At 42.3% G+C, this 27,125-nt stretch overlaps 2 protein-coding genes across 2 annotated transcripts; both read right to left on the bottom strand.

The window, feature by feature from the left end:
* Positions 1–18,548: 18,548 nt before the first annotated feature.
* LOC147434882 (uncharacterized) lies at positions 18,549–19,424 on the bottom strand. Its single transcript, XM_086490044.1, has 4 exons — positions 19,369–19,424; positions 19,225–19,243; positions 19,082–19,156; positions 18,549–18,992 (listed from the first exon to the last, which is right to left on the bottom strand). Exons 1-4 carry the CDS (start codon positions 19,422–19,424, stop codon positions 18,549–18,551), a joined length of 594 nt encoding a protein of 197 aa, XP_086346170.1.
* Positions 19,425–19,805: 381 nt separating this feature from the next.
* Positions 19,806–21,302, bottom strand: LOC147434881 (uncharacterized). The gene has a single exon (XM_086489695.1). The coding sequence runs from the start codon at positions 21,300–21,302 to the stop codon at positions 19,806–19,808; it is 1,497 nt and encodes a 498-aa protein (XP_086345821.1).
* Between the last annotated feature and the right edge of the window lie 5,823 nt (positions 21,303–27,125).

Below are 27,125 nucleotides of genomic sequence, written 5' to 3'. Positions count from 1 at the left end.
ACACAATGCTTTCCATGTGAGCCTATTAAAGCCTTACAAAGGAGAGCCACCTCAAGAACCAACTACTGAAGACCCACCGGAGATCGAGGACCAAGAGGAGGTGCTACAGCCCGAGTCCATTCTCCGACATGAAGACAAGGTACTAAGAGGCGGTAAGACTATCCGACGATATCTTATTAAGTTTAAGAATTATCCTTTTGAAGATGCAAGGCATACAATTAAAGGATAACCTAAACCTTGTCAATGCTTACAATGCTTCCCAAGAGTAAGCAGATGTACAAAATGTTAAAAATGAACAAAGTTTCTTTTGTCTTATAAGACTCTTTTTTTTTTTTTCTTTATTGTGCACAAAAATGAAGTAGTATGCATGCTTAGATCAAGTTTGCGGAGACGACGTCTCCCAAACACCAAGTAGAGCTTGTCACTCTACTATGGAAGACTGATAGGACTAATGTGCATACATGCTTGCGGGAGCCTCAGGCTCTCAAGCACCAAATGGACTAGTCATCCATTGTGGAATGATGTCGTATGGAGCCTGATTTACCCTTTGTAATTTTCTGTGGTAAAAGCGCACATTTGTAAGGCCCCCATTATGAGGAGAAGCCATCGTGCGTAAAGGAAAATCACTTGCCGGAAACCAAAATTTTCACGGCCAAAAATCAGGGGCTACTTTAGGGGCCTCGGGGGCGGAAGCCCCCGAGACTTTTTTTCCCCTCACTGGAATATTATAGCCGGACGGCGGCCGGAAAGTGGTCGAAAAACAACCGTCGGTTGGCCGTTGGCCGGTAGTCAATGGCCGATGGCCGGTGGTCGGAAGTCAATGGCCGGTGGCCGGTGGCTGAATTCAAAAGCGGATTTGTTTACACAAGGGCGGCCACACATGGGCAGATTGGAGGGTCTGATTTGGACTTATACAAGGGCGGCTACACATGGCTGCCTCTCATAAGAGAGGGTAGCCCTTTTGGCCTATAAAAGGAGGCCATTTCTATACACATTTCATAGTGTGAAGTTGATGCAACAAGGTGGGTGTGAGGTGGTGAGAGTGAAGCAAGGCGGGAGCTCTATTAAGAGTATAATCCCTTTGTAAATTACTTCTTGTTTTGAAGTACTAAAGCCATTGAGTGGCTACTTTCCCGTGGACGTAGCCCACATTGGGTGAACCACGTATATCGTGTGTACTCTCTCTCTCTCTTTCTACTCTATAATCTCGTGTATGTAAACCTGTCTCTCTCCATTAAGTAATCTACTCAATTATCTATTTAGCTACGTCTTATTTCCTAACAACTGGTATCAGAGCAAGGTTTTCTCGTAGCTAAATTATCTCAAGGAAAGGATTCCTTGAATTGAGTGGGAGTTATGGCGGAGGAAGGGAAGCTCATGATTGAGAAGTTCAACGAGCGGCAAAAACTACCAATATTTCTGGCACAAATACTCTTAAGTTTGATGATGTTGTGGGTGTTCTCCTAAGCGAGGAGATACGAAGGAGAATCATCAAGTGTTGCATTGTCATTGGAAACAAGAGGAAGGCCTAAGGAGAGGTTCAAAAACCAAAAAGGGTCGTGATCGCTCAAGGCGGAGCAAGTCACGCACAAAGTCAGTTATTGAATGTTGGAACTACGGCAAGAAGGGCCACGTCAAGAAGGATTTTTGGTCCAAGAAGAAGAAGGATACTGAGTCTCAAGACAACAAGCCAACATCGGAGGCCAATGTGGCAGGTAAAGTAGAGCAAGATGCTCTAATTCTCTCATTAGACAATGTGTCTAATTCCTGGATAGTAGATTCCGGGGCTTCATTCCATGCGACACCACACAAGCAACATTTCCAAGACTACACCAAAGGTACTTTTGGGTATGTATACTTGGGAGATGATGAAGCTTGTGAGATTGTCGGCAACGGTACAGTTTCTGTCAAAACTGCTAACGGAAATGAATGGAAGCTTAAAGATGTTAGGCATGTTCCTTCTCTTCACAAAAATTTAATCTCTACAGGACAATTGGACGATGAAGGTCACAACATTGCATTCGGAAACAAACGGTGGAAGATCTCAAAGGGATCTTTGGTGGTTGCCAAGGGAGAAAAGGTCGGTACACATTATTTGTGTACTTTTAGCACGCAACCTTCAGCTTGTGCTGCAACTATAGAAGTTGACAGTGCAATGTGGCACTACCGGCTTGGGCATATGAGTGCAAAGGAATGCAAATTCTTCAAACAAAGAAGCTTCTACCAGGTTTGAAAGAAGTGGACTTAAAGTTCTGTGAAGATTGTGTTTATGGTAAACAAAAGAGGGTAAAATTTCAAAAATCAGGAAATGAAAGAAAAAATAAAAAACTTGAGTTGGTTCATTCTGATGTTTGGGGTCCTGCAAGTACACCATCACTTGGTGGCTCATTGTACTATGTAACATTCATAGACGATGCGACTAGAAAAACATGGGTTTATGTCATGAAGAATAAATCCGATGTATTTTCCATATTTCAAAGGTGGAAAGCCTTTGTGGAGAATGAAACAGGTGCCAAGGTTAAATGCCTCAGATCCGACAATGGAGGTGAATATTGCAGCCAAGCTTTTGAAAGCTTTTGTGCTAGCAATGGCATTCGGAGGCAAAGGACAACCCCAAGGACACCTCAGAAAAATGGTATTTCGGAAAGGATGAACAGGACAATCATGGAGAGAGCACGAAGCATGCGGCTACATGTAGGCCTACCGCTTGAGCTTTGGGAGGAAGATGTAAGTACGTCTGTGTACTTAATCAATCGGTCACCCTCAACAGCATTGGATGGGGGAGTTCCAGAAGAGGCATGGACAGGTAAACCGGTGAATTATGCATTTCTCAAAGTGTTTGGGTGTGAGGCTTTCATGCACATAGATAGAAGCCTAAGATTAAAGCTAGATGCAAAGTCTAAAAAGTGTTTCTTCATTGGATATGGAGAAGGTGACTTTGGGTATCGCCTATGGAGTAGAGATGTAATTTTTAACGAACAAAATATGTACAAAGATTACTTGGAAAGAAAACAAACAAAAGAAAAAGGTGATGAGTACATGGAGCTTGAGGACGGTGAAGACTCAAGGACTGCAAACGGTGACAATGTGCAACAACGTCAACCAAATGAGGAGCCTCAACCTATTCCCCGAAGATCTACAAGAGCAAGTAGACCTTCAGAAAGGTTTGTTCCTTCCTTCAACCATCTCTTGATCTCAGATTCTGGAGAGCCAGAATCATACGAAGAAGCTATGCAACATGAATCCAAAGAAGAATGGACGAAGAGCATGCAAGCAGAGATGGACTCACTACATCGCAACCAAACATGGGAGCTGGTTGAGTTTCCTAAAGGTAAGCGGGCACTTCAAAACAAATGGGTGTACAAGCTGAAGGAAGAAGAAGGTGGGAAGAAAAGGTACAAGTCTAGGCTTGTGGTAAAAGGGTTTTCTCAAAAGAAAGGTATTGACTTCAATGAAATATTTTCTCCTGTTGTAAAAATGAACTCAATTAGGCTTGTCTTAAGCCTTGTGGCTGCTCATGATCTAAATCTCAAGCAAATGGATGTAAATACGGCATTTCCTCACGGTGACTTAGAGGAGGAAATCTACATGCTTCAACCAAAGGGGTATGAAGTAAAAGGTAAGGAGAAAATGGTTTGCAGATTAAAACAAGCATCAAGACAATGGTACTTGAAGTTTGATCGATGGATGTTGGATCATGGATTCACAAAATGGAACTCGGATCACTACGTCTACACGAAGAATTTGGGAGATGGGAAATTCATCATCCTAATGTTGTATGTTGATGACATGTTGATTCCAAGTGCTAACATGCAGGACATCAAAGACCTAAAAGAGGAGCTGTCTAAATCTTTTTCAATGAAAGATTTAGGTGCTGCAAAGAGGATACTTGGTATGAAAATATCAAGGGACAGGACGAAGAAGACAATAAAGCTATCTCAAGCAGATTACATCAAGAAGGTACTAGAAAGGTTTGCAATGCAAAATGCAAAACCAGTTTCTACACCTTTGGCTGGTCATTTTAAACTAACGAAGGAAATGTGTCCAAAGACACAAGAGGGGATAGCCTATATGTCTAAAGTTCCATATGCTGCAGCAGTAGGTTATCTAATGTATGCTATGGTCTGGACAAGGCCAGACATTGCACATGCAGTGGGAGTTGTGAGTAGGTTCATGGACAACCCGGGTAAACAGCATTGGCAAGCTGTGAAGTGGATACTTAGGTATCTAAAAGGGACAACAACAAATGCTTTGTGTTTTGGAGGAACTTATATTTTTCTAGAAGGGTATGCTGATGCAAATATGGCAGGTGACAAAGATACTCGAAGGAGCACTACTAGCTATGTGTTCACGGTTGGAGGCACAGCAGTAAGCTGGGCTTCAAAGCTGCAGAAAGTGGTTTCACTTTCTACCACGGAAGCAGAGTATGTAGCAATGACGGAGGCAAGCAAAGAAATTATGTGGCTTCACAGATTCTTAGAAGAGCTTGGATTCAAACAAGACAATTGTGTCTTGTATAGTGATAGCCAAAGCGCTATCCATCTTGCGAAGAACTCAGCCTTTCATTCAAGGACAAATCACATTGAGGTGAGATATCACTTCATACGCACTCTTTTGGAAGAGGGACAGCTAAAGCTAGGAAAGGTGCATACAAGTGAAAATCCTGCAGACATGTTTACAAAGGTGGTCAACAAGGAGAAGTTGAGTTTTTGCTCATCTTTAATCGGCATTCAAGGATAAGAAGCCAGGATGGAAAGCAGTCCTCACAAGTTTGATTTGGAGATCAGTTTCCAAGTGGGAGATTGTTAAGTATGGAGCCTGATTTACCCTTTGTAATTTTCTGTGGTAAAAGTGTACATTTGTAAGGCCCCCATTATGAGGAGAAGCCATCGTGCGTAAAGGAAAATCACTTGCCGGAAACCAAAATTTTCACGGCCAAAAATCAGGGGCCTCGGGGGCGCAAGCCCCCGAGACTTTTTTTTCCCTCGCCGGAATATTATGGCCGGACGGCGGCCGGAACGTGGTCGGAAAACAACCGTCGGTTGGCCGGTGGCCGGTAGTCAATGGCCGGTCGCCAGTGGTCGGAACTCAATGGCCAGTGGCCGGTGGCCGAATTCAGTGGCCGGTGGCCGAATTCAAAAGCGGATTTGTCTACACAAGGGCGGCCACACATGGGCGGATTGGAGGGTCTGATTTGGACTTATTCACACAAGGGCGGCTACACATGGCTGCCTCTCATAAGAGAGGCCATTTCTATACACATTTCATAGTGTGAAGTTGATGCAACAAGGTGGGTGTGAGGTGGTGAGAGTGAAGCAAGGCGGGAGCTCTATTAAGGGTATAATCCCTTTGTAAATTACTTCTTGTTTTGAAGTACTAAAGCCATTGAGTGGCTATTTTCCCGTCGACGTAGTCCACATTGGGTGAACCACGTATATCGTGTGTACTCTCTCTCTCTTTCTACTCTATAATCTCGTGTATGTAAACCTGTCTCTCTCCATTAAATAATCTACTCAATTAACTATTTAGCTACGTCTTATTTTCTAGCAAAAATAGGGATCCAAAGGGGGGGCCATCTGCACAAAAGAGCCATGTGCAACAATGGGCTAAAAAGACCCTAAGGTTCGGCCCATTAAGACTTCCAAAATGCTAAGGTTCCAAAATTCAAAGGTTATGTCCAAAGGGTTAAAGCTTAGGATAAATTGGGTGGTTTGTGTATTCTCCAAAGTCAACACACATCCCTACACATGAGGGGACGAGCCCTAAAGGTAGGGGGATGAGAGAGAAAGACTAAAAAACTTACACACACACACAAGCTCCCATTTGAACACAAAGGGCATAAGGGACACATGTCAGATGCCTAAGCTAGTTGCACCCAAAGTGTGCTCAATTCCTATTGGATGACCCTTGAAGTGGACCAATGAGAATAAGGCTAGAGTAAATTTAGTCTAATTAATTTTAAAACACTTAATAAAAAGAACCAATGAAAATTAAGTCTCCTGGATGATTATTGGATAGCACGTGAAGGGGTCCAATAGGAATTGAGCAGCCCAATGGGCTACTTAATTCCTATTGGCCAGAATGGGGAAAGGTCCAATGGGGATTTAATTCATTTAAATCAATTAAGTTTAATTGATAAAACTCTCTCAAAAATGGAAAGAGGGACACATGTCAGAAGGCTCTTCAATTTACCCCTATTTTCCTATTGGCTAAGCTTGGCACTGTCCAATGGGGAGCCTGCAAGAGCAAATAGCAAGAGGGCTCGCCCAAGAGAGAGAGGGGGCTGATTTTTGCAAGGCATTATCACACACACACTCACACAATCTCATGTTTGAATAAAGAGAAGACTATCTCTTCCCAAGCTTTAATGGAGAGCTCATCACCTACTCCAAGCTTGTGAGATACAAGGCTACACCAACAACTCTTGGCTTTGTGATGCAAATCCAACCAAGAGCCAAGCTTCAATGCATTCTCATCTCCTCTACCATGCTAATTACTAAGCTAAGCTATGCTAATATGAATGATTATGTGAGGAGATGTACATCTTTCTTGTAAGATACTCCTTATTCCTCTCAATCTACTCTCATACCCTGCTAGCTCTCACCATCTTTGAAGGTGTGTGAGGTCTTGGGTCTAAGACCGGGGATAATTGATGTTGTGTTTGCTAAGTGTTTTCCTTAGTGCATGAAGCTTTCATCTTCATTGCACTAGCTAGTCTTGAAGGAACACAAAGAATTGTATTGTACAATGTCTCTCTTGATGGGAGAAACCATAATACAAAGCCTTTTGGAGGGGGGACCGGCTCCATGCAAATCCGGTCCTCAACTGTTGTCAATAGCTTAATTTCTCTCTCTTTTGAAAGTATTGTTCATGGTATCTAACTAGGTGTTATGCTTTTTGTTTCTCTCTCCACCCGAGCACTCTTGTAATTCTCATTAGGAATCTATTCTAATGAAATGCCCACTATGTTCATTTTAATTTCCGCTACACACAAGTTTTTAGGCCATTACATGTTAAAATTTCTCACTAGAATGGGAAATTCTAGCAAGAGAATATTCATTTAAGTAGACCAAAAATGAAATATGGTGACATTAACCCACCCTTGAAATCATAGTTGGTCTCTACTATGCTTTTATGCAAGAGAGGTATCTTTCGTCCGTTGGCTTTTTTCTCAGGATCCCCTTTTAGCACATTCGACATCGTTCCAAAGTAGATAGCCAATCTACTTCATACTTGGGAGAAAATCTATCGCAAGTATGTCTACCCTATTAGCACTATCACCTTTTCGTAGTAGATTGCAAGTCTACTCAATACTCGAGAGAAATTCTGTCGCGAGTGTGAAACATTTGGTATGCATACTCATTACATTCAAACATTAATGAAGAACCTAAGAAAACAGGGTTCAAGAATGAGAATCGTGTTTTTCTTCATTGCATTTTCATTGAGAATACATTGTTGTAGAAACATTAGGGCTTTGCATGCAATTCATTGTAGGTAGCTACAAGTGACATATTATTCTTTAATTGTGGCTCTTGCATCCATTCTTTAAAAGGGTAGTTTTTAAAATTAATGAGATACTTACGTAGTACCTTACCATTGCATAGCACCTTGTCTCTGTGGTGGCGGACTATATGCTTGGGTTGCAATATCTCTTCAACCCCTTCAAATTCTGAAGGATCTTTTGCTATTGGCTCTTGTGGCAGATCACACTTGTAGCCCTTTAGTAGACTTACATGGAATGCATTATTAATTTGACAATGAGAGGACAGATTAAGTTCATAAGCCATTTCATTGATTTTCCATAGAATTTGTAATGGTCCATAATACCTGCGTGCTAATTTTTCATCCTCCCTAGTGTTATGACATACATAATATCTCAAAAAGCGGGTTCAACAGCATCCTCATCTACCATAGAGGTTAGACCGTTGTGAGAGGCTATTGACACAGCATTGCATTGAGGTCTACATGAGAGTGCATGAACTACTTGATTGTGCTTACCAGGAGCATGAGTAATGTGAAAATGAAATTGCAAAAGGAAATTTACCCATCTCATTTGTTTGTCGAAAAGCTTGGTTTGTGTCATGAAGTACTTGAGACTTTGGTGATCTGTTCAAATGATGAAGGGTGTCCCATGTAAGTAATGCTTCCATGTATCCAAGGCATGTAAGACAACTAGAAGCTTCTTTTTATAGATGACAAGAATAATCTCATCAGAGTGCAATCCACGACTTTCATATGCTATGGGATGCCCTTCTTGAAGCAGTACTGCTCCAAGGAAATCACCACTTGCATCACAATGGACCTCAAATGGATTTGAGAGGGTTGCTAGCACTAAGATGAGTTGATTCATAAGTCTCTCTTTAAGCTTAGTGAAGGCTTTTCTCTCTTTTTCAGTCCATACACACTTGACGTTCTTCTTGTGTAATGGTCTTGCTATGGCCAAGAATTTTGCAATGAATCTTCTATAGTATGAGCACATTCCAATAAAACCTCGTAGCTCACGTAGATTCCTTGGTTTATGCCATTCACTTATCACCTCAAGCTTTTGTGGATCCATATGGATACCATCCTTTGAGATAATATGACCTAAATATTGAATCACTTCTAAGAAGAGTTCTCTCTTTTTGCGATTAATGAATAATTTATTCTCTTGCAATGCTTGAAACACTTTTTTAAGATGCTCTTTGTGTTCTTCTAAGGACTTAGAGTAGACTATAATATCATCAAAGAAGACTCTAGTGTAAGCCCTATGTACACAAAAAATTATTTCCATCATTTGATTGAATTTGGATGGAGCATTTGTCAACTCAAAGGTCATGAAAATACATTCATACAAGCCAAAGGTGGTCCTAAAGGCTCTCTTGTGAATATCTTCTGGTACAATTTGTATTTGATGATAGCCATTTTTAAGGTCTATTCTACTAAAGTAAGTAGATCCTTGTAGCTTACAAACAAATTATCAATCCTTGGGGGACTAGAAATCTGTTCTTCACTGTCATCTTATTTAATGCACGATAGTGTACACACATTCTGTATGCACCATCCTTTTTGTGCACTAATAAAATAGAAGAACAAAATGGTGAAGAACTACATCTTACCATTACTTTTTGCACAATTTGATTAACTTGTGACATAATCTCCTCTTGTTGAGTTGGCGAGAGTCAATATGGAGGCTTGTTAGGAGGAGAGCTTCTTGGTATAAGCTCAATTCTATGGTCATCATCCCCCCTTTTACGAGGTAACTCTCCCAAGATTTCATTGATAAAAAGATTAACATGTTCATTCATAAATGAATGGAAATCACTTTCTACCTTGAATGAACCATTAGAAGAGTCAAAATTATTTTTAGGAACATCCTTAACAAATATCATGTAAGCAAAAATAGAATCTTTTAATGGTTTGGCAAAGGAGTCATGAAGATGTTGGAGGCTACCACTGCATGGTGGATAAGCTCCGACATGGTCCGAGGTCTTTGCGTATTGATATAGTTTCAAAAGTTGATACGCTTGTATACTATACCTTTAAGATGCAGATCCCAAAACCTTTCCACAATTTTTTGCATGTTTTCTCCATCATCATTAGGCTTTGCCATGATAAAAGCACTTGGTCGGAAGCCCCACTGGATAAGAATTGCTTAATGATAGCAACTCTACATGTTTTCCAAGTCTTTGGAGCTTCTCCATTGGAGCGTAAGCTTGCCCACCACTGACGGGTTGATTTTTGGAGATGCATAGCAACATGTCGGGGTTTGGATGACTCCAAAAGATTTTCATCTCCAAACGCTGCACCAAATTGCTAGATAAATCTTAAACCTTTGTCCACATTTCCAAAAGTTCTATTGAAGGAGAGGAGGTTATTCTTTTACCTCCTTCCTTGAACTTTTTGAGTCAAGATGCTCTCTTCCAAGCAGCATGAGAGCATGGATGGCCTCTCCTCTTGTGTGCTTTGGAAGAATCTCTGTCTGAGTAGAAGATACACTCAGAACTAGATGAGCTTGATGATGACAGAGAGCTAGATGGTTTCTTCTTTCTCTAATTGCTCTCAAGCTTCTTATCACTCTCCCTAGAACAACGAGAAGAATGAGATCTTGAAGATCTTCTCTCCCAAAAGGGAGGTGATGGTGAGGGAATTCTTTGACATTGTGAGCAGAATGGAGGCACAAACAATGCCTCTATAATCACCTGACACACACTCTTGGGATAATACACACACACACACACACACTATGGGACATCACTCGGCTTACACAACCCACCTGGCCAAGACAGGGAACACACCGATGGAGTGAGAGAAGAGAGATTATCCATTTGCCCACTCAACACAAAGAGACACACACATACGCACCCAAAAAAATCAACTCAAAAGAGGAGATTTTTTAATGTTTAGATACAATTGAGCTTGGGCCAACACCAATGGGGCAAATATCTCACACAATATGGATGAAATATGCCAGATACAATCACAAATTTGAACAGAGGCTTCGCTCGTAGGAGAAACTTACACAGGTTAAATAGCAGGTAAAAGTGAAAAATTTGGCAAAATAGATGGCTCCATTACTTCTTGAGCGGACAATAACCCCAGTCTACAATATCAAAGCTCTCAAGTCGAACCTCGGGTGAGCAGTTTATGGCCAAAACAGGCTCCAAAAATAGCAAAAAATGAGTTGCGGTTGTTCCTCCTCTTCTCTCATGTTTTTCTGGTCTTTTCTCAGGTTTTTTAGTGTCCACACTTCACTTTATCACTTGGGCACCTTTGGCCTTTTGATTGACCTCAAACGGACCCCCAATAGGCCAAAAAATTGGCCACGTAGTGCATTTTTGTCACCCTTCTACATCTATCCACACACCTAGCACTCAACTTTTTCCAAGATTGCATCCCGCAACCATGTGAAGTGGCCCCCAAATATAGTCCTCATGATGACCTTTCTGCATAATCATCACAAGAAAACACCCACGTTGTGTCCGTACTTATCCACATACAAGTCTTGACCCCATTCGACCTCTTGACGCCACTGGATTTGATCTGACGCACCTGCTTACCTCATGGCGTGCCCCCACTGATAGCTTCCTTGAGAATTTTTACATGCTACCAAATCCTCATTACTATAGAAAAAAACATGCTAGTACTGGTGATAGTGAAAATCGATGCACTATGTACATGCTGTCCTACATGTACACATGTGGGCCCCACGTAACCACCTGGATCTTGAAAATGAGCAATCCTTTATTCGATGCACCATGCATTTTTATATACATATGCACAATGACTTCTTCCAAAAAAGACCTAACATAATTTTCCCATCCCTGTTAACCCTCACACACATTCCTATCACCTACGACGAATGCCGTATTATTTATTTGGTAGAGTCAGGTACCGGGTTTGTCGATCCAATAGGAAAAGAATAAGAGTGATTGCCGATGAGAGGCGCACTCTAACTGGAACATTCAAGGGTTAGTTGGCTAAGCATGGGTGCCCAAGTGTGAATTGGATGAGCTCATATAAAAGTCAACTAAACCTAAAATTCACTCATTCTCTCATTTGTGCAATTGAAGAGTGCTCTTGCTCCATCTCCATCTTCTTCTTCTTCATCATCTCCTTGTGTGTGTGTGTGTGTATGGGTGAGAGAGAGAGAGAGAGAGAGAGAGAGAGTGCACGATCAAGCATTGCAATGACGGCACGGCGACGGCGGCGAAGCGATTGAGCGCCGCGCAGCTGCGGCTCCTTCTTCTTCACGACGAGGAATCCTCCACGACAACAAGCATAGAGCGATGAGTGACACACCATCGCCATCTTTGAGCTTACTAGTTTAGGCTAGTTGCATGTTTGGAGCCATTTGTGGATCACACATAGTCTACCAGCAAGGTCCTTGCATTGACACTTACGACAGACGCACGCGCATTTTTTGCACCGTTGCCAGGGAAATGCCATACAATAAGCTTGAATGGCACTCTGTGCTTATTTGTGGTGCAATTTCAATTGTAGGAAAGGTAGAGAAGGAAGGTGTGTGTTTTGAGAAGGAGTTTGTTTTGCTTCTGTGTATTGTTTTGTTAATAAGGAATGGAAAGGTACTGTGTTTTTTCTGTGATAAGGTGTTAGGATTAAGGTAGTAGATCCATAATACTAGTTCTGTGTAAAGTACAGTAAGTAGTAAGTAGACCTGTTAGAGCTAATGAGTTACTGTAGTAGTGTGCTAGTGTGTAACAGTAGTTGTATTAGTTGTAAGGAGGTAGGTTAGGTGTGTGTGTGCTCGTGTGCACACCGCGGCTGCGGCGACCTTATCCCAAAAAAAAACAAAAACAAAAAATATTCAAAAAAAATTATTAAAAAGTTAAAAATTTTAAACGTAGGGTCGGGATCGGGAATATCTCCAGACCCAAGCCCAAGCTCATGCTCCGGCTCAGGCCTCAATCGCCCTTTAAAATTACGTATTTTAGCCTCACACGTAGCTAAAAATTGATCTTTTTGAGGACCAACAGAGCTTCAGGTGATGGAACGTTGTGCTGTAAAGCACACCATGACCTTCTGGTTGATACGCTTGTTTTGAGCAATCACACGCTTTAATCAAAAAACCGATCATTAAAAAACAAAAAAATGAGTGAAAACGGAGTGCAAAACGCCCAAAAAATCAAGCGGTTAACCTTCGTGGTCATTCACGGACACTTGTAGGGTGCCCAAGGCACATGCATCTGCGCTCTGTTCGTGTGCTAGAGACGGAGCAACTAGCGAGCATTTCGACTTATGCGAGTTCTCAATATCCACCTACCTTAGGTTTCGAGCCCTCGGCAGGGACCCAAGGTAGTACAAACCAAGACCCAAACATAGCGGCTAGTGACTCTTCCTCTGACTACGACGTCATGGAGGGTTACACAATTACTAATCCTAATAGCTCAAGCCAAGACATGCATGCCACGGGTCCACGGTCTAGGTTGAGCGTGCTTAGCCGCTTGAAGGAAACCTTTAGTAGAGCCACTCGCTCCGAACATGGAGCTAACGATGTAAATGAGGGGGCCGGGGAAGTAAATTTGCCATTCATGACCAACGTAGACCCTATGCTCTTAGAGAGTGTGCACGTGAATACTCCATTCACTGCACCCCCTGACTCTTCAGAGTTATTTCCCTCCGAGGTTATATTACCTTATGGTAGAAGCCTTACAGAAGTGTAAGAGGTTGAGTGCTATATCATCATGGCTAGGGAAAAGGAAATTGAGTGCTTATGCAACGCGGAGAAACAAAGAGAGTTAAAAGAGAAATCCCCTAGTCAATATCTTTGCTAGGAGAGGAAACGAGTGCTCCTAAATTAGCGGCCACTAAGAGTCAACCCATAGAGAGCCACATTGCATCTAGTTCAAAGGACACCCCTAGTACCTCAATCCTTGATGGAGCGCTCTTAAATGAGAACTGGGAGTACGAACTACAAACGAAAACTCTAATTGACCTATACACAAGTCGCACCTATCATGTGGGTTGGTTAGATTTCCTACAATCCACAACGGGTGCTACTAGGATCAACAACAAAGAGTTTCTGAGGTCATCCATAGGCTTATTGAGCTAGACAGACAGAACAAGGGGATCCACATGCCTTCAACGGGTCTCATGAGATTCTTGGATACAGGTAAGGCTAAACAACCAACCTTATCGCAACTGGAGACTCCCGCGGTAAGGCCGATGGATCCTCCATATGTTGTTTTGCCAGGGGTCTCAGTGCAATCTGAGCCCACAAGTGATAGCTTTACTTTTCCAAGTCTAGCTCTTCTTTCTCTTGATGACACCACGGTTACCATGCCTACTCCAATGATGGGCATGCCAAGAAACACGCCATGGACCTCATGTTAGTAAAGATCGCTATATGGTAGCTCAATGCCGACAATAACCCCTACAAGTGTGTATCAATCGTATGTACGTATAGGTCCTTGCACTCATGTAGCCCCTACCCCTCCCATTGTTTCAACAACCTATGCTCCAAAACCACAACACCAATCTCTTATTTCCATGGGACCATACCAACTAGCATTAGCGTGTCACATCTGATGTCTGCTATGCCTAGGGCCACACATATGAATTTTGGGCCACTATATGGCACCACACTGTATCAAATGCGGAACCCAAGGGCTTCCTATGTGCCAAACCCAATGTCAATACCTACTCCGCATGTAGTCTCTGGAGCACCTCCACCCACGGTTCCTGCTCACTTAGGTGACTTGGCAACATTTTCTCAAGCTATCAGTCAATCTATTGCTGAGAATATGCGTAACTGGCCTGATAAAGAACCTAGAAGTAAAGCAGTACAAATATCCAATCTCACACAAAGAAGGGGATGTGAGAAAAAATATCGAAGTGTTTGAACAAATATGCAATTCTCTAAGAGAACACAATGACCTACATAAGAGTAATTCTTTAAGCCTAACCTTAAGTGGGAAGGGAGGGGATTCGTATAGAACCCTAAGGGTGGAAGAAAAAACGATTTACCCTACTCTTAGGAGACTGTTCTTGAAAGAATACATACAAGAGGGAGTGCTTTGGGGTGTAGCCTCTCAGCTCCAGAAAGCCCAACGAGAGGAAGGAGAGTGGGTGAGAGACTTTATTAGTCACTTGAAGCATTTGAATTCTCGTTGTAATCCAAATGAGCGCTTTAATAATAATCAGTTGCTTGGTAGATTCATTAGTGGATTACAACATGAGGATATCTAAAATGGTCTAGTCATTAGAGGTATCACCACTTGGGAAGCAGTCACCACCAATGCGATCCAATTGGAGGATAATTTAATGATTCAAGGAGAAAGAGTGTTTGTTGAGCCTAAATCTATTAGCTCGCAAGCATCGGGGCATCAGCCAATGATCCTAAAGCCTATTGCTAAGGAGCCAAAGATATCTAAGATGACTTTAGCAGATCTCACCAAGGCCTATCAAGAGAGTCTTAGAGACAATCATGCTCCGCAAAACAATCATATGTATCCAAGAAGGGAGCAATAATGATGCTCAGTATGCTATGGACCGCATAGTACCAGTGAATGCTCTACTTTTAGAGTAAAATTCAATGGGAACTGCAATGCCTGTGGGAGGTTTGGTCATCAAGCTAAGGTTTGCATAGTATTTAAGCATGCAATGGCCAATATACCAATCTTAGCATGGACAGACACACCTCGAGTGCCTGCATTGATGCCGGCCCCACCTCTTCAACAAACAGCACAACACATGGTCCCTAGGGCCCAAAATGTTGTTCAAACAACACCCTTACCACCTCCAGTGCTAGGACCACAACCACCATATCCAAGAATCACTTATGTGAATCAAGTGGGTTTTGAGTCATCTATTGATTGTTTGGAAGGCTGTGAGGAAGATATAGACCCTAATATTGCCTATGGGATGGATGCGCTTGAAAAAATTCCACAATACTACATGGAAGACTATTGGGGACAAGTCACACCTGTTTATCAAGTAGTTGATCTTGCTGCAAGAGGCCAAAATATCAATTACACTGCCAAGAGACCACCTCTTCAATGCTATGAGTGTGGAGGTCCACATCGTATGGCCAAGTGTCCTATTAGGCTACAAAAGAACGCCACACTAATGCAAACCAATCAAGTGAGCACGTCTACAATGCCGATACTCATGTGTAATTGATATGGCATAGATCATTTGATTGCCCAATGTCCAAATAATCCAAATGCACTGAAGATCACGCCATTAAACTTGATTGAGGTTACTGAGGAGCCATCACAAAGTACACCTTTGGTGCCAGTAAACGTACTCACACGATCGTGCTCCAAAAACAAAATTATATTCTTGAGGAAAAAGACACGGCATCAGTTGCCCAATCTCAGAAAAAATAAGAAAACACGAAGGAAGAGATCTCAAAAAGCAGCGAAGTTAGGCCCTTGTTCAAAGACCAACATAGGGACTAGTGACGACCCCGTATATATGAACGACGCTGAAGAGGATTCTGATTCGGGTGAAACCATGGAGACCAAAACGACCACTAAGATAGAAACCAAGAAGAAAGATCTTCATGAGCCACAATGGCCATGATCCAAGAAGAAGATAGGAACTTATCCAAACCCTATAGACCCGGGTAGGTCACCTAATAAAAATGTAACCTATCACGTGAGTTCAACAGAAGGGTATTTAAAGTCCTTGAAACTTACAGAAATATATATACGGAAGGGCATTATTTTTTCAAATTTGAAAAAAACCTTACAGATTTTAAAAGAAAAGGGTACATTATATTCTTAACAAAATTCACAGATAAGGGGTTTTACAAACATGTCTTGAACGCACATGATATGGTAGTTTTACACATAGTGAACCCCCCGAGCCTATAGAGGAGATTGAGTGAGTCAAGCAATTAAGTAGTTTTGTAGAAGATACCCAAAGGGATCTAGAACCAGCACCTAGGCAGATCGAGATTACAGACACAGTGTTCCCTACGCAACAACAGCCTCACCAAGTCCATAGACAAGGCCTTAGCCATACCTAGTGTCATCCAAGAAGAAAGTGACTTAAAGTCATGTGAAAGTGGGCGTACTCACTTCTTAATGGAAAGAATGTTTACAAAGGGACTACCTGATCCTATCGAAGAAATGGAGATCCCATCTGCCTCAAGTCAAGGGACTGAAGCCCAAAATATGCCATTAAACATTGCCAAATTGATGGATTTCATGTCTTCAGAAGTTAGAACCACCATCATGTCCAAACTATATAAAGACCCTGAGCTAGTCTCAGCTCTTCGAGCCTTCCTCAATGGAGAACTAAAGTTTGGGCTACCACAATTTGCATAGATGGATGAAGTTGGGGAGATCCCAATAGAGGAGGAACACTTCGATCCACAACCCAACCTAGATGAGAACCTTGTTATAGAAATACATGTTAACAAGTTGGGACAATATTTTGAGGGTGATGAATCCAATGCGACCATACCAATCACTACTAAGGGATTAACTGTGAAGGGAATCCTTGATGGTGGCGCTGGGATTAGCATTGACTAAAAATTGCTGAAAAACTATGGAAAGGCCTCACCTTGCGACCACAACCATAGTAGTGAAGATGGCGAATGGGTCTATTGTTAAACCTATTGGGATGCTAGAAGATCTCAAGATCAAGGTCTTTGGACATAAAATAAGAGTTACCTTCATTGTTATGGATTTCTTTAAGCACACTATGGCATCGGAGATGATCTAGGACGTCCTTTCAAATTAGGCAAAATTTGGAGTCACAAAGGGGTCCTTTAAGAAGTTTGACTTTACTTCTCTCTACCAAAACGGGCGCATGGATAAATTTTTACAAAAAAACTCCAAAGTTGGCAGAGGTTTGACAGTTAGAATGTCCTCTTCAAGCTCTATCTATTGATATAGAGCACGCCATGAGATTCCTCATATTTTAAAAGATTCTTTTTTTGATTCACTTGAATTCCGACAGAGTTGTCACATCATAGGTGAATCAAAAAAAGAATCTTCTAAAATATGAGGAATCTCATGGCGTGCTATATATCAGTAGATAGATCTTGAAGAGGACATTCTAACTGCTGTTAAACCTTCGCCAACTTTGGAGTTTGTTCGCAAAAATTTATCCATGCGCCCATTTTGGTAGAGAGAGGTAAAGTCAAACTCCTTAAAGGGCCCCTTTGTGAGTGCAAATTTTGCCTAATACATGAGGGAAGCAAAAATGATGCATGACTGGTCTACAAACCATGTCTACTTGCAGTTCCAAGATTCTATCATTCGAGTGGATCTTGTAAATGTAACTGGTTGAGCACATCCTCTAGGAAACAAGCTTATAATTGATCATAGATCTGACACCACAGTTCACTCGGCCCCATTGCAGTATTGTTACACGTGTAAAGTGGACACTGATGTTGGGGAAGATTCTCCTTATATGGATGTACTACCTGGGATGACTGAGTCAAACAATGTGGATTGGGTCCACCTAGTAGCAACCATAGACACTTGGGGAAAGAGGGGGACGATCTAGGTAACATCTTAGGGGGAGGAAATGCGTGTACCCTTGAATATGCTACAAGAAATTCATATAGCTTCTGACAAGACTCATCCTAATATAACAAAGAAAACATACAAGTGGGTCCCTAAAGCTTCTTTAGCGACCATAGCAAGGTGGAAAGGTACGTAGTGTACGGTACAGTTTAAGTACGTACGGAACGTACTTCCATACTGAACCAACTTTTAGGTACGTGATAGGTACGTACCATTTGTAAAAAAAGACAATTACACTAAATTTAAGTTCACAGACCTTTCAAAATTCAGCCTCATTAACAATGCAATGCTTAAAATGAACATATTGATCAAAAAACTTAATGACTCAAGATTCAATACTCAATGAGAAAACCAATGACCATAAATCATAAGACCAAATAACAACTACAAAGTTCAAACATCATGTCCATGGCATTAGCCAGACGTGGGCATATACCATACAAACTGAATCAAGATCCAAAACAAAGTACTGTGAAATACTACAATGCCATAATAACAATAAAAGTCTGCTGGAGCCTGTCCTCCAAAGCATGAAGTCACCAGTGTGCATCAAGACGTGCGGCCTCAAAAGTCTGTGTCAGATGCGGAAGATGAATCGTCGGTAGAGAGCAAGCCCCCATCATCAAGGACATTGCCCTCCTCATCAAACTCAAGGTCAGGCTCAGCATATGTCAACTCTTGTACAAGCACCTCTGCACCACAAGCCTCCTCAGGCATATCAGTAATCTCTGCATGGATGAGTTGGACAGCTTCATTCGCTCGCCTGCGAATGGAGCGAATAGGAAGCTTCCCCCTGCGAATACTCTCTCGTCTCACAGTGTCTGGATCTCCTCCCACCGTGCGTAGAGGAAGGCTAAGAGCTCGTGCACGTGATCTAGTCACACGACGATCCACACTCTCGAGCTCTCTATGCAGCTCTCTGAGAATCTGCTCCTGCTCGTCTCTAATCTGTCGGTCCACCTCCTCTGGTCTAGGATCGTCTACCATTTTCAGCTCTGTCGCATCAACCTGTTGAAGAGTAAAATAAAGTTAAACTGACTTATTTACGGCATATGCTTGCAGGTTGAGTTTATAGTGGCCAACATCAAGGTAATTACCTGTTTGGGTTGCCCCAAAGAATGGTAACTCCGCACGAGCCTCATGTTGGCTCTGCAATACACCAACTTCTCCAACTGAGAAGTGCTAAGGCGATTTCGAATCTTCGTGTGTATGAGAGAGTAAGCACTCCAATTGCGCTCACATGCTCCAGCCGAGCAATCCTGCTCAGTGATCAAGCAAGAGCGCAATCATCAGCAAGAGAGTGACAAGTGTCAAGTAATATAAAGATGAAGTTAGAAGTTTAAAATGATATATACAATGTAGTCATGGATGGCAGTTTCCTAACCTGGGAAAGGATACGAAGAGCAATGCGTGAGAGGTTGGGAAGACCAACTCTCCCATACGAGTGCCACCACATCAAAGGATACTTTGTGGCTTCCTTCCTCAAAGAAATTTCTCTCGTGAAAGAAGCGCCAATGCCATTCATGTAGTTGGTGAATTCCTTGTCTATCCCAAGCTGATCATCCTCTGAAAACATGAGCCCAACATACTCTGACCTGTAGAGAGGATGAAGCTTGGAAGCCATCGCATGTATGGGACGGCTCATGAAAGTCCAGCGGCTCATGTATGGGACGGCTCATGAAAGTCCAGCGGCTCTCAACACATCCCAATAAATCTGATCGGCTGAAATATCAAAACAACTTGTCAATACAAGTTAACTTTTATAACTTAGACTTGATGGTTAAAATAGACAAGTTACAACCATTAGAACATGAGGAACCCTTACCGATCAATGGTCAACAGATCGCATTTGGAAACGTGGTCTTTCATCTGCATAAACAGATGATAGACTAGTCCCAAGGTCGATCCCTCCATATCTGTCAATCGAAGGAGGACGTAGACTGGCTTGAGTGCCACCGAAAGAGCGTGCACTTCCTGCAAAAAGCTCTCATCAAGGATCCACCTCTGCAAGTATTTTGTAGATTCATTCTGCGATCTTGACATGCCTCGCCATTTTGGATCCACCACTGTCTGTAGTAGTGGATCTCTAAGTTTGTAGAGCCTCTGTAAAACCAAGTAAATGTAGGCAAACCTGGTTTTTGAAGGTCGAACCATATCCAAAGTGCTATGGCTGTGGAAGATAGCAAGAGCCTGATGTTTCTTGCGAAAGAATGTGGTGACCTTGACTACATCTGCAACTATGGGCTGCACCCATGAAAGTTTGCCAATATCCTCCATGAGCAAATCCAAACAATGTGCAGCACATGGAGTCCACACTATGCCAGGAAAATGTTGCTCCACCATAAATCCCATTGCCTTGCAATTAGCTGCATTATCTGTCACCACCTGCACAACATTCTCCTTGCCAACCTCCTCTATGGCTGTTTTGATGTGACCAAAAATAAACTCAGCCGTGATCTTTTCCCCTAGTTTTCTTGCATCCACAGCACGCAAGAAATAGGTGCCCAAAGCAGAAGACACAAGAATATTGATTATGTGTCGTCTGCGTATGTCTGCCCAACCATCTGAGATAATGGTGCATCCAAACTCCTTCCATCCAGCTTTCACAGGCGTAAGCGCCTTGTCAATTAAGGCCTTTTGTTCATCTAACATAGTGGTGCGCATCTTTGTGTAATCAAGACCTGTCCATGTCTCAGTAGGCCCCACCTGTGCAATGGCTTTTACCATTCTTTTCCACTGATCTGCGTGCAAAACATTGAAAGATATGTTGCACTCAATAAGAGTGCGACATATCTCCATCTCTGCCACCCTTTGACGCTCTTTCACCCAAGCCTGAGAAGAGATGCGACTAGGCAAAGTGGTCTGCGTTGATGTTTCAGATGTACCTTTTTCACGTGGCAAGGAATCCTCACCTTCACCACCAACACGTGCTCTCTTCCTGGAAGTAGGGGGTTGCATGGAGGCCGAACCTCCTCCAACCTCTGTCTCCGCACCTAAAGACTCCAACTCTCCAACAAAAGCATCATGTAAAGCATCCTGTGTGCTGGGAGCACCTCTCAAATCAGGAGCACCAACAGGAAAATACTCTTGAATAAGCTGCTCCCTCAAAGGTGGTGGTATTTTCTCACATGCACCAATCTGATCAGTGCACCCGATGCCTGTCAAGTGCTTTTTGACTCGCGTAATAGTGTTGGTGTATTGGTCCCCACAATACTTGCATTGCCATAAGCGTATACCAGAACCTTGCTGAGAAGTGGTCGTGATGATCCTCAAAACATTGGTGTGGAGCGACCAGTTGGGGTTGGTTTTACGCGGCATAATGAATCCTGCACATTGCAAATGCAAAAGAGTGCACGCACATGAGAAGTACGGAGTGCGAGAGAAGAGTACGGAGTGCATGGCGGCAGAAGCAGTACCTTTTCACACGCGTAGCTCGGCTCTGCAGGACTCTGTGCACTGCTCTGCAGACTTCTCTGTAACAGAACAGAGACTCTTTTGCTACAGTGGTCAATTAAAAAATCCTAAGGCTTCCCCCCTTCACACTAATAAGACTAACTGGAAGCGCTCCCTAGCGGAATTTGTCCGAGCAAAAAACGCCCAAAAAAAAATTTTATGCCGTATTGTACCGTACGGTACGTACTGTACCATACCGTACGGAAAGGTACCGTACGTACGTACGGATTCTACTATGGACCATAGCTAGTGCTAAAAAATAGAAGCCTTGTAAGAATCATCCCACTCGCTCCCAAAAAATGTAAGGAAACGTGGTGGTGGATTCCTAAACGACTATTGGAAGCCCAAGGCTACTATCAAGGAAAAGATCAAATATGGGTGCCAAAATGTAGATTGTGTTCTTACCTGTGACCTGACCCATGTGCGCCCAATCATGTAGCTCCAAAATGAATTGACGATCGTGGAAAGAAAAAAATCACAGAATGCTACACACCAGCTCTAGAGCTAGTTTGGGTACCGAAGAAAGAACAATTTGTTCCACCTAGCTGAGAAAGGGGGGGGGGGGTCCCATAAAGCTTCTAGCTCCTCATGTAATGCATCCATAGAGGTAAAAGCTTCTCCACAGCCTCCACCTACAATAGTGGATCTCTATAAAGATACAAAGGAATCCACACCTCCCATTGTTCAAGAATCACCTGATGAACCACTTCAAGTTTGATCCTGGGAGAGTACCTTACCACCCTTGCAACTCAACGAGGCACCTAAGGTAATAGAAAACTACTCGCAAAAATCCTCACCTATTACCAACTGGAACAATTGGTTTCAAAGGGTGACGAGCACATTTCAAATGGTATGATCTACCCAAGGAAGGGGGAAGTGTTTGCTGACAATCATCATTCACTCACTCCCCTCTCAACCTTCCTCCCTGACCTCTCAATCTCCCAATCTTAGGGAATGTATATATAAAGCCTTGTACTCACAAAAAAAAAAAAAAAAAAGCAAGAGCAATTAGCAAACGAGTATGCACAATAAAAGTCAAAACATTAACCCATACCTACACATTCACATCCGATACACTGAAACAAAAACCTATGTCATCAAACACCTTTGATCTTCATCACTCGAGTGATGGAGGGTAGGTAGGATTAGTACAATTGGAGTGTTTCTGTTTTAGAGTTTAGTGATTAGCAAAGTTTTTTCTTCCCACTGATGTGCCTCCTAGATATATGTTGGACGGGAAGCTACTCACACACCCATGAAGTGCATGTAAACACTACCTAGATCAACATAATGTCAATCGAGGACACAAATGACACGATAGGCACACGGAGGAAATCTCTTAAGCTTGTCAGGCTGAGACCATCCTACACATACAACACTCAAGAAGGCCAACTAAACCACAATCAAGGACCTCACTGCTCTCAACTACACCACCTAGCCACATACACACATACGGAAGGTAACTCACCTAATCATGCCAGATTCCTACGAAACTTAAGGAACGCCATCCCCTCACTAGGATACACCTGTCCCTAAGCTTCTACACTCAAAACCCTCACTCTAAACCCATCTGCGGAAAACGCATAGGATGACAGAACAGAATTTTGAAAGTGCTCGAAACTGAAATTTATGAGTACCTATGCATAGCTTATGTCTCCGCAATTCTATAGACTACTAGCACGCAGAAAATAGACATCGTTTGATACACTTACGGCCACAAATAGCTGGTAGATGCGTCAGCGTGTGCACTTCGTCTCGCGTGGAATGCTTGGCGTTGTCGCGTAGCTCTCCTCGAGCCTACCGTAATGGTGCAGTCGGATCTCCAATGTGTTGAGCGAGCCGGGCGTAGCAAGAGGATGAAGCTCACACTCACTCTCTTTCTCGCTCACACACAGTAGACGGCAGCGCTCAATTTTGATTATAAAAAAGTCTTTTTTACAAAATGACCTAGGTACCTTATATACTAAGGCTACCTTAGGTTTAACCAAAAATGGGGTTGAAAGGGTCAAATGGCTTTGTATTTACAATCTGGAAGTGCCATTGCACCCCGGCTTCTGAAACTAGAATAACTACTCATTACAAAGGACGTTTATAGCCATAATCCGCAGCATTTCATAACTCGCAAAAGATAAGACTTTGGTACGAAACTTGAGTTATGTTGTGTTGTTGACCCAGCGGTCAACATTCCCCCCTTCCGCGTTCATGTCGTCCCCGACATGACCTGATTGTCGATGGCGATGTGGTCTTTGCTGTCCTTTTGTTGTTGGAAAGAAAGTATAGACTATAGCCTTTGCCGTAGCTTGTCTTGTTCGTCCAATCCGATGTACATAGTCTTCACATGATTCAGGAAAATCATAATTGATGACGAAATTTATGTCTTTCACATCCACGCTCCGAGCTGCAGCATATGTTTCTGTCATTATAGGTCTACTACCATATCTAAATTCAAAAAGAACCCAATGTCGTTTAACTTGACTCTTATCATCATGGATAGAGAAAGCTCCATCCATCATTTGCTCCAGCCAATCTGTGAATTCGGCTTATTTGTGATTCTCAGAAATAACTTCTACAATCTGTAGAATTGAGTGATTGGCTTTCTGATCTTGTGAGCCAATGACAACTTTGTAAGGAGTTATGTTGTGTAGTTGACCCAGCGGTCAACACTTTGCTGTTGTTTTGGCTTCATCTGTTGCACTGCTTGTATCTTTGTCGAACCACAACAAGAACTATGATCCATTAGAGCGGACATCTATCATCATAACCATTTATCTTTTGAGATCCTCTGATTACTTTTATGTGGCTCTTCTTCAGTGGGGACTTCTTTGTTCCTGTGCAATCATGTTGTTAGTGTTGTCTGTAGCTTTGTCATTGTAGGCCATTCTTCGACTCGCCATTGAGGAGAAGTATGCTATGATCTGAAATTGGTGCTCCAATTCATTTGTCAATTGATTTGAGTAGCATTTCCTTATTGTTGATGTAGAAGGAATATGTACAAGAGGATGGTGATAGGTGTCTTTAGATTAGGGTCTAAAACCTGGATGACCAAAGGGAAAAAACCCGGTGGGAAAAAAATACCTTTGGTATACGCTCTTATTGGAGTTGAGCCGTTGAACGTGAAGTACATGTTCATGAAAGGTGAGTGCTTGGGTGAAACATGGAAAGAGTGCCTGATGCAAGTGCCAATTATGGGACACTCTATATGCATATGAGAAATTTGTCAACAAAAGCATGCAATGTAAAAGAAGGAGATGATGGGTGTTTCTAGGAATAACTGTAGCACATGTGACATCAAAAGATGTCTCAATAGCTTCCACCTTTCCAAGAAGGGTTTTCGATGTAGAAGTTTCTCCACTCGTATCTCACTGTGCTCAGTACGTGAGTGTCTTTTGGACCTTCTCCTTCACTTCACCAGACTTAAGTACTTAGACTTCGACTCTTTTGCTCACCTATACCAGCATGAGCGACACAACTTAGATATGCTCAACTCTTCCAGCTTAAGTAGTACCTAGAATAGCTAAGACGCTTAGACCACAGAGAATATTACTTGAAGCTTTGGGACTAACACCTCACTCATTTTGTGGCTTAGCTACTCGACTCTGACTTGTATGAATTGTCGGTTGTATGTTGACACTGCTTTGTGACAAGTTCTTCGGCTGTTGTAGTGGCTGCTGAGACATACTTTGTGAAGTTTCATCGTTTTCCTGTACCTTCTTCTCTTTGTAGTGCTCAGGCCTCTCGTCAGTCTTTTCTTCATGTGGATTATGGATTTTTTTTAATTTTTTTTTAATAATAAACAAAGAAAATCTTAAAACAACTCAACAAAAAAATCATTCAAATAGAAATTTAAATGCCATGTACACTATACACATGTCCCTAGGGGCTCATATATGGATTTTGTTCCCATACTCCTCTGTAACACTACTATGAGGGCATATACTCTAAATTTCGTCAAAAAATTATCACAATAAAACGCAAAAATTCAATGCATCTCACAAAACATTTCCCTCTAATAGTAATAATATTAGGTCCGCATTCAGAATGCCTCCCCCCTTCCTATTTGGAGTCATCCTTTACGACAGGGTATCGCAAAGGGTATGTGTTGTGCTTGGGCAATTAAAAGTTGTGCCTATGCAGGCCTTGTAATGTAGCCCTATTATGCATACACAGTCAATGCATGGAAAATATTTATGTTGTGCAAGATGTGGGTATAAGCAATTTGCTTATTGGCATTTGTTGGCAAGGCTTCCTATTCTAAGCAATGTAATGGTCTTTGAAGCTCCTATATCGTTGCTTGATTGAAGCGACTTGCTCTCTTCTAACTGTACTGTAATCGTAGGAAGAACTGTAAGAATTCAAGTGGCGATGCACTGATAGCAGTTTTGTTGTTCTTCTTTGGGACCCATTTCTTTGCGATTATTGGTTGTTTTGTTGTTGGCTCTCGTTTGGGAACCCATACTTGCCCGTGCTTCGTTTGTGTTTGAAGAGACTTCTTTGGGATCCACCTTTTTGTTTTCTGAGTCAACAGTGGTCTTTGCTTCAGCCCTTGTACGCTTGGTTGGTGACGGGATTCAGGCTTTGAAAGTTAATACTGTGGTTGTTTTGGAATCCAAATGAATTCTTGACTTTTTTGTGCTTGAATCAACTTCTTTGGAGCCCAAACCTGAGTTGTGAAAGCTTGCAAGTTTGTGATATTCTTACCCGTTCGTCACGCTTTCCTTGTTTCTGTTTTGGTGTTGGATCTTGTGATTTGTCATTAGAGATCTTTGTCTTCTTGATCCATATCTGTTTTTGGCCGATCTGGCTTTTTGGTATCCAGATTTGTCGAGCTTTTTCGCTTTGACTTGTTTTCCTGTTCTTTTGACCTGTCATGGTTGTTGCCGAAGGGGTTGGTGATAGTGATGGCCTGAGTTGATGATAGGGGATGTCGTAAGATTCATCACTATCGCTACTATCCTCAGCAAGGTTGACTTCTTGTACTTTCCCTTGATTTTTTGGCTGATAGTGGAAAGTTACTGTCTGTTTGCTCATGGGTGGTAGTTTCTTGGAGGACTTTTCTAGCCCATTGATTAGAGAATTGTTAGCTCGTTGCTCTGGTCGTATTCCTCCTAGCTGAGTCTTTGCATCCTTTTTAGGAGCCATGTATGAGGATGCTTGTGGTGGCTGTGTCTTCACGGAGGACTTTGAATCCACTTTTGATGCACTTTATTCGTGTAGCGATGACATTGATTCCCGGGTCGTTGATCTTCTTGAAGCTCGAAGTGTTCTACAGAGTCATAGAACTCGTCGTCTTCTTCATCTTTTGATTCTCCACATTTCTTTGTTTGCTCCTTATTTCGAGATCTTGTTGATGTCTGGATCTCTTCGTTTTCCTGGATTACACTCACTGCAAAATAAGGAACGACATCATAGCCATTTTCATCACAAAACTTTGTTGTGGGAGAATCCTCCACGGCGCACACGTCCAGAGTAGCTAAGATGTGTTCCCATCCAAAAGGCTCTAACTCTTCTTCAGGAAATGGTTCTGGGATATAGTCCATATCCTCTATAACCAGCTCTAGGATACATTCCTCACATTTCAAGCTACCACATTGTGAAGCTTCAGACATCCACAATTCTTTAGGCTTACCTAACCAAGCTGGAAGTTCTGATCCTGCTACTGTGGCGGAATAAAACTCCTCAACCGGTGTT

Source organism: Adiantum capillus-veneris, chromosome 19 (assembly GCF_014529385.1).
Source record: "Adiantum capillus-veneris isolate H3 chromosome 19, ASM1452938v2, whole genome shotgun sequence".
NCBI lineage: Eukaryota > Viridiplantae > Streptophyta > Polypodiopsida > Polypodiales > Pteridaceae > Adiantum > Adiantum capillus-veneris.
This window is presented reverse-complemented; position numbering and strand designations above follow the sequence as displayed.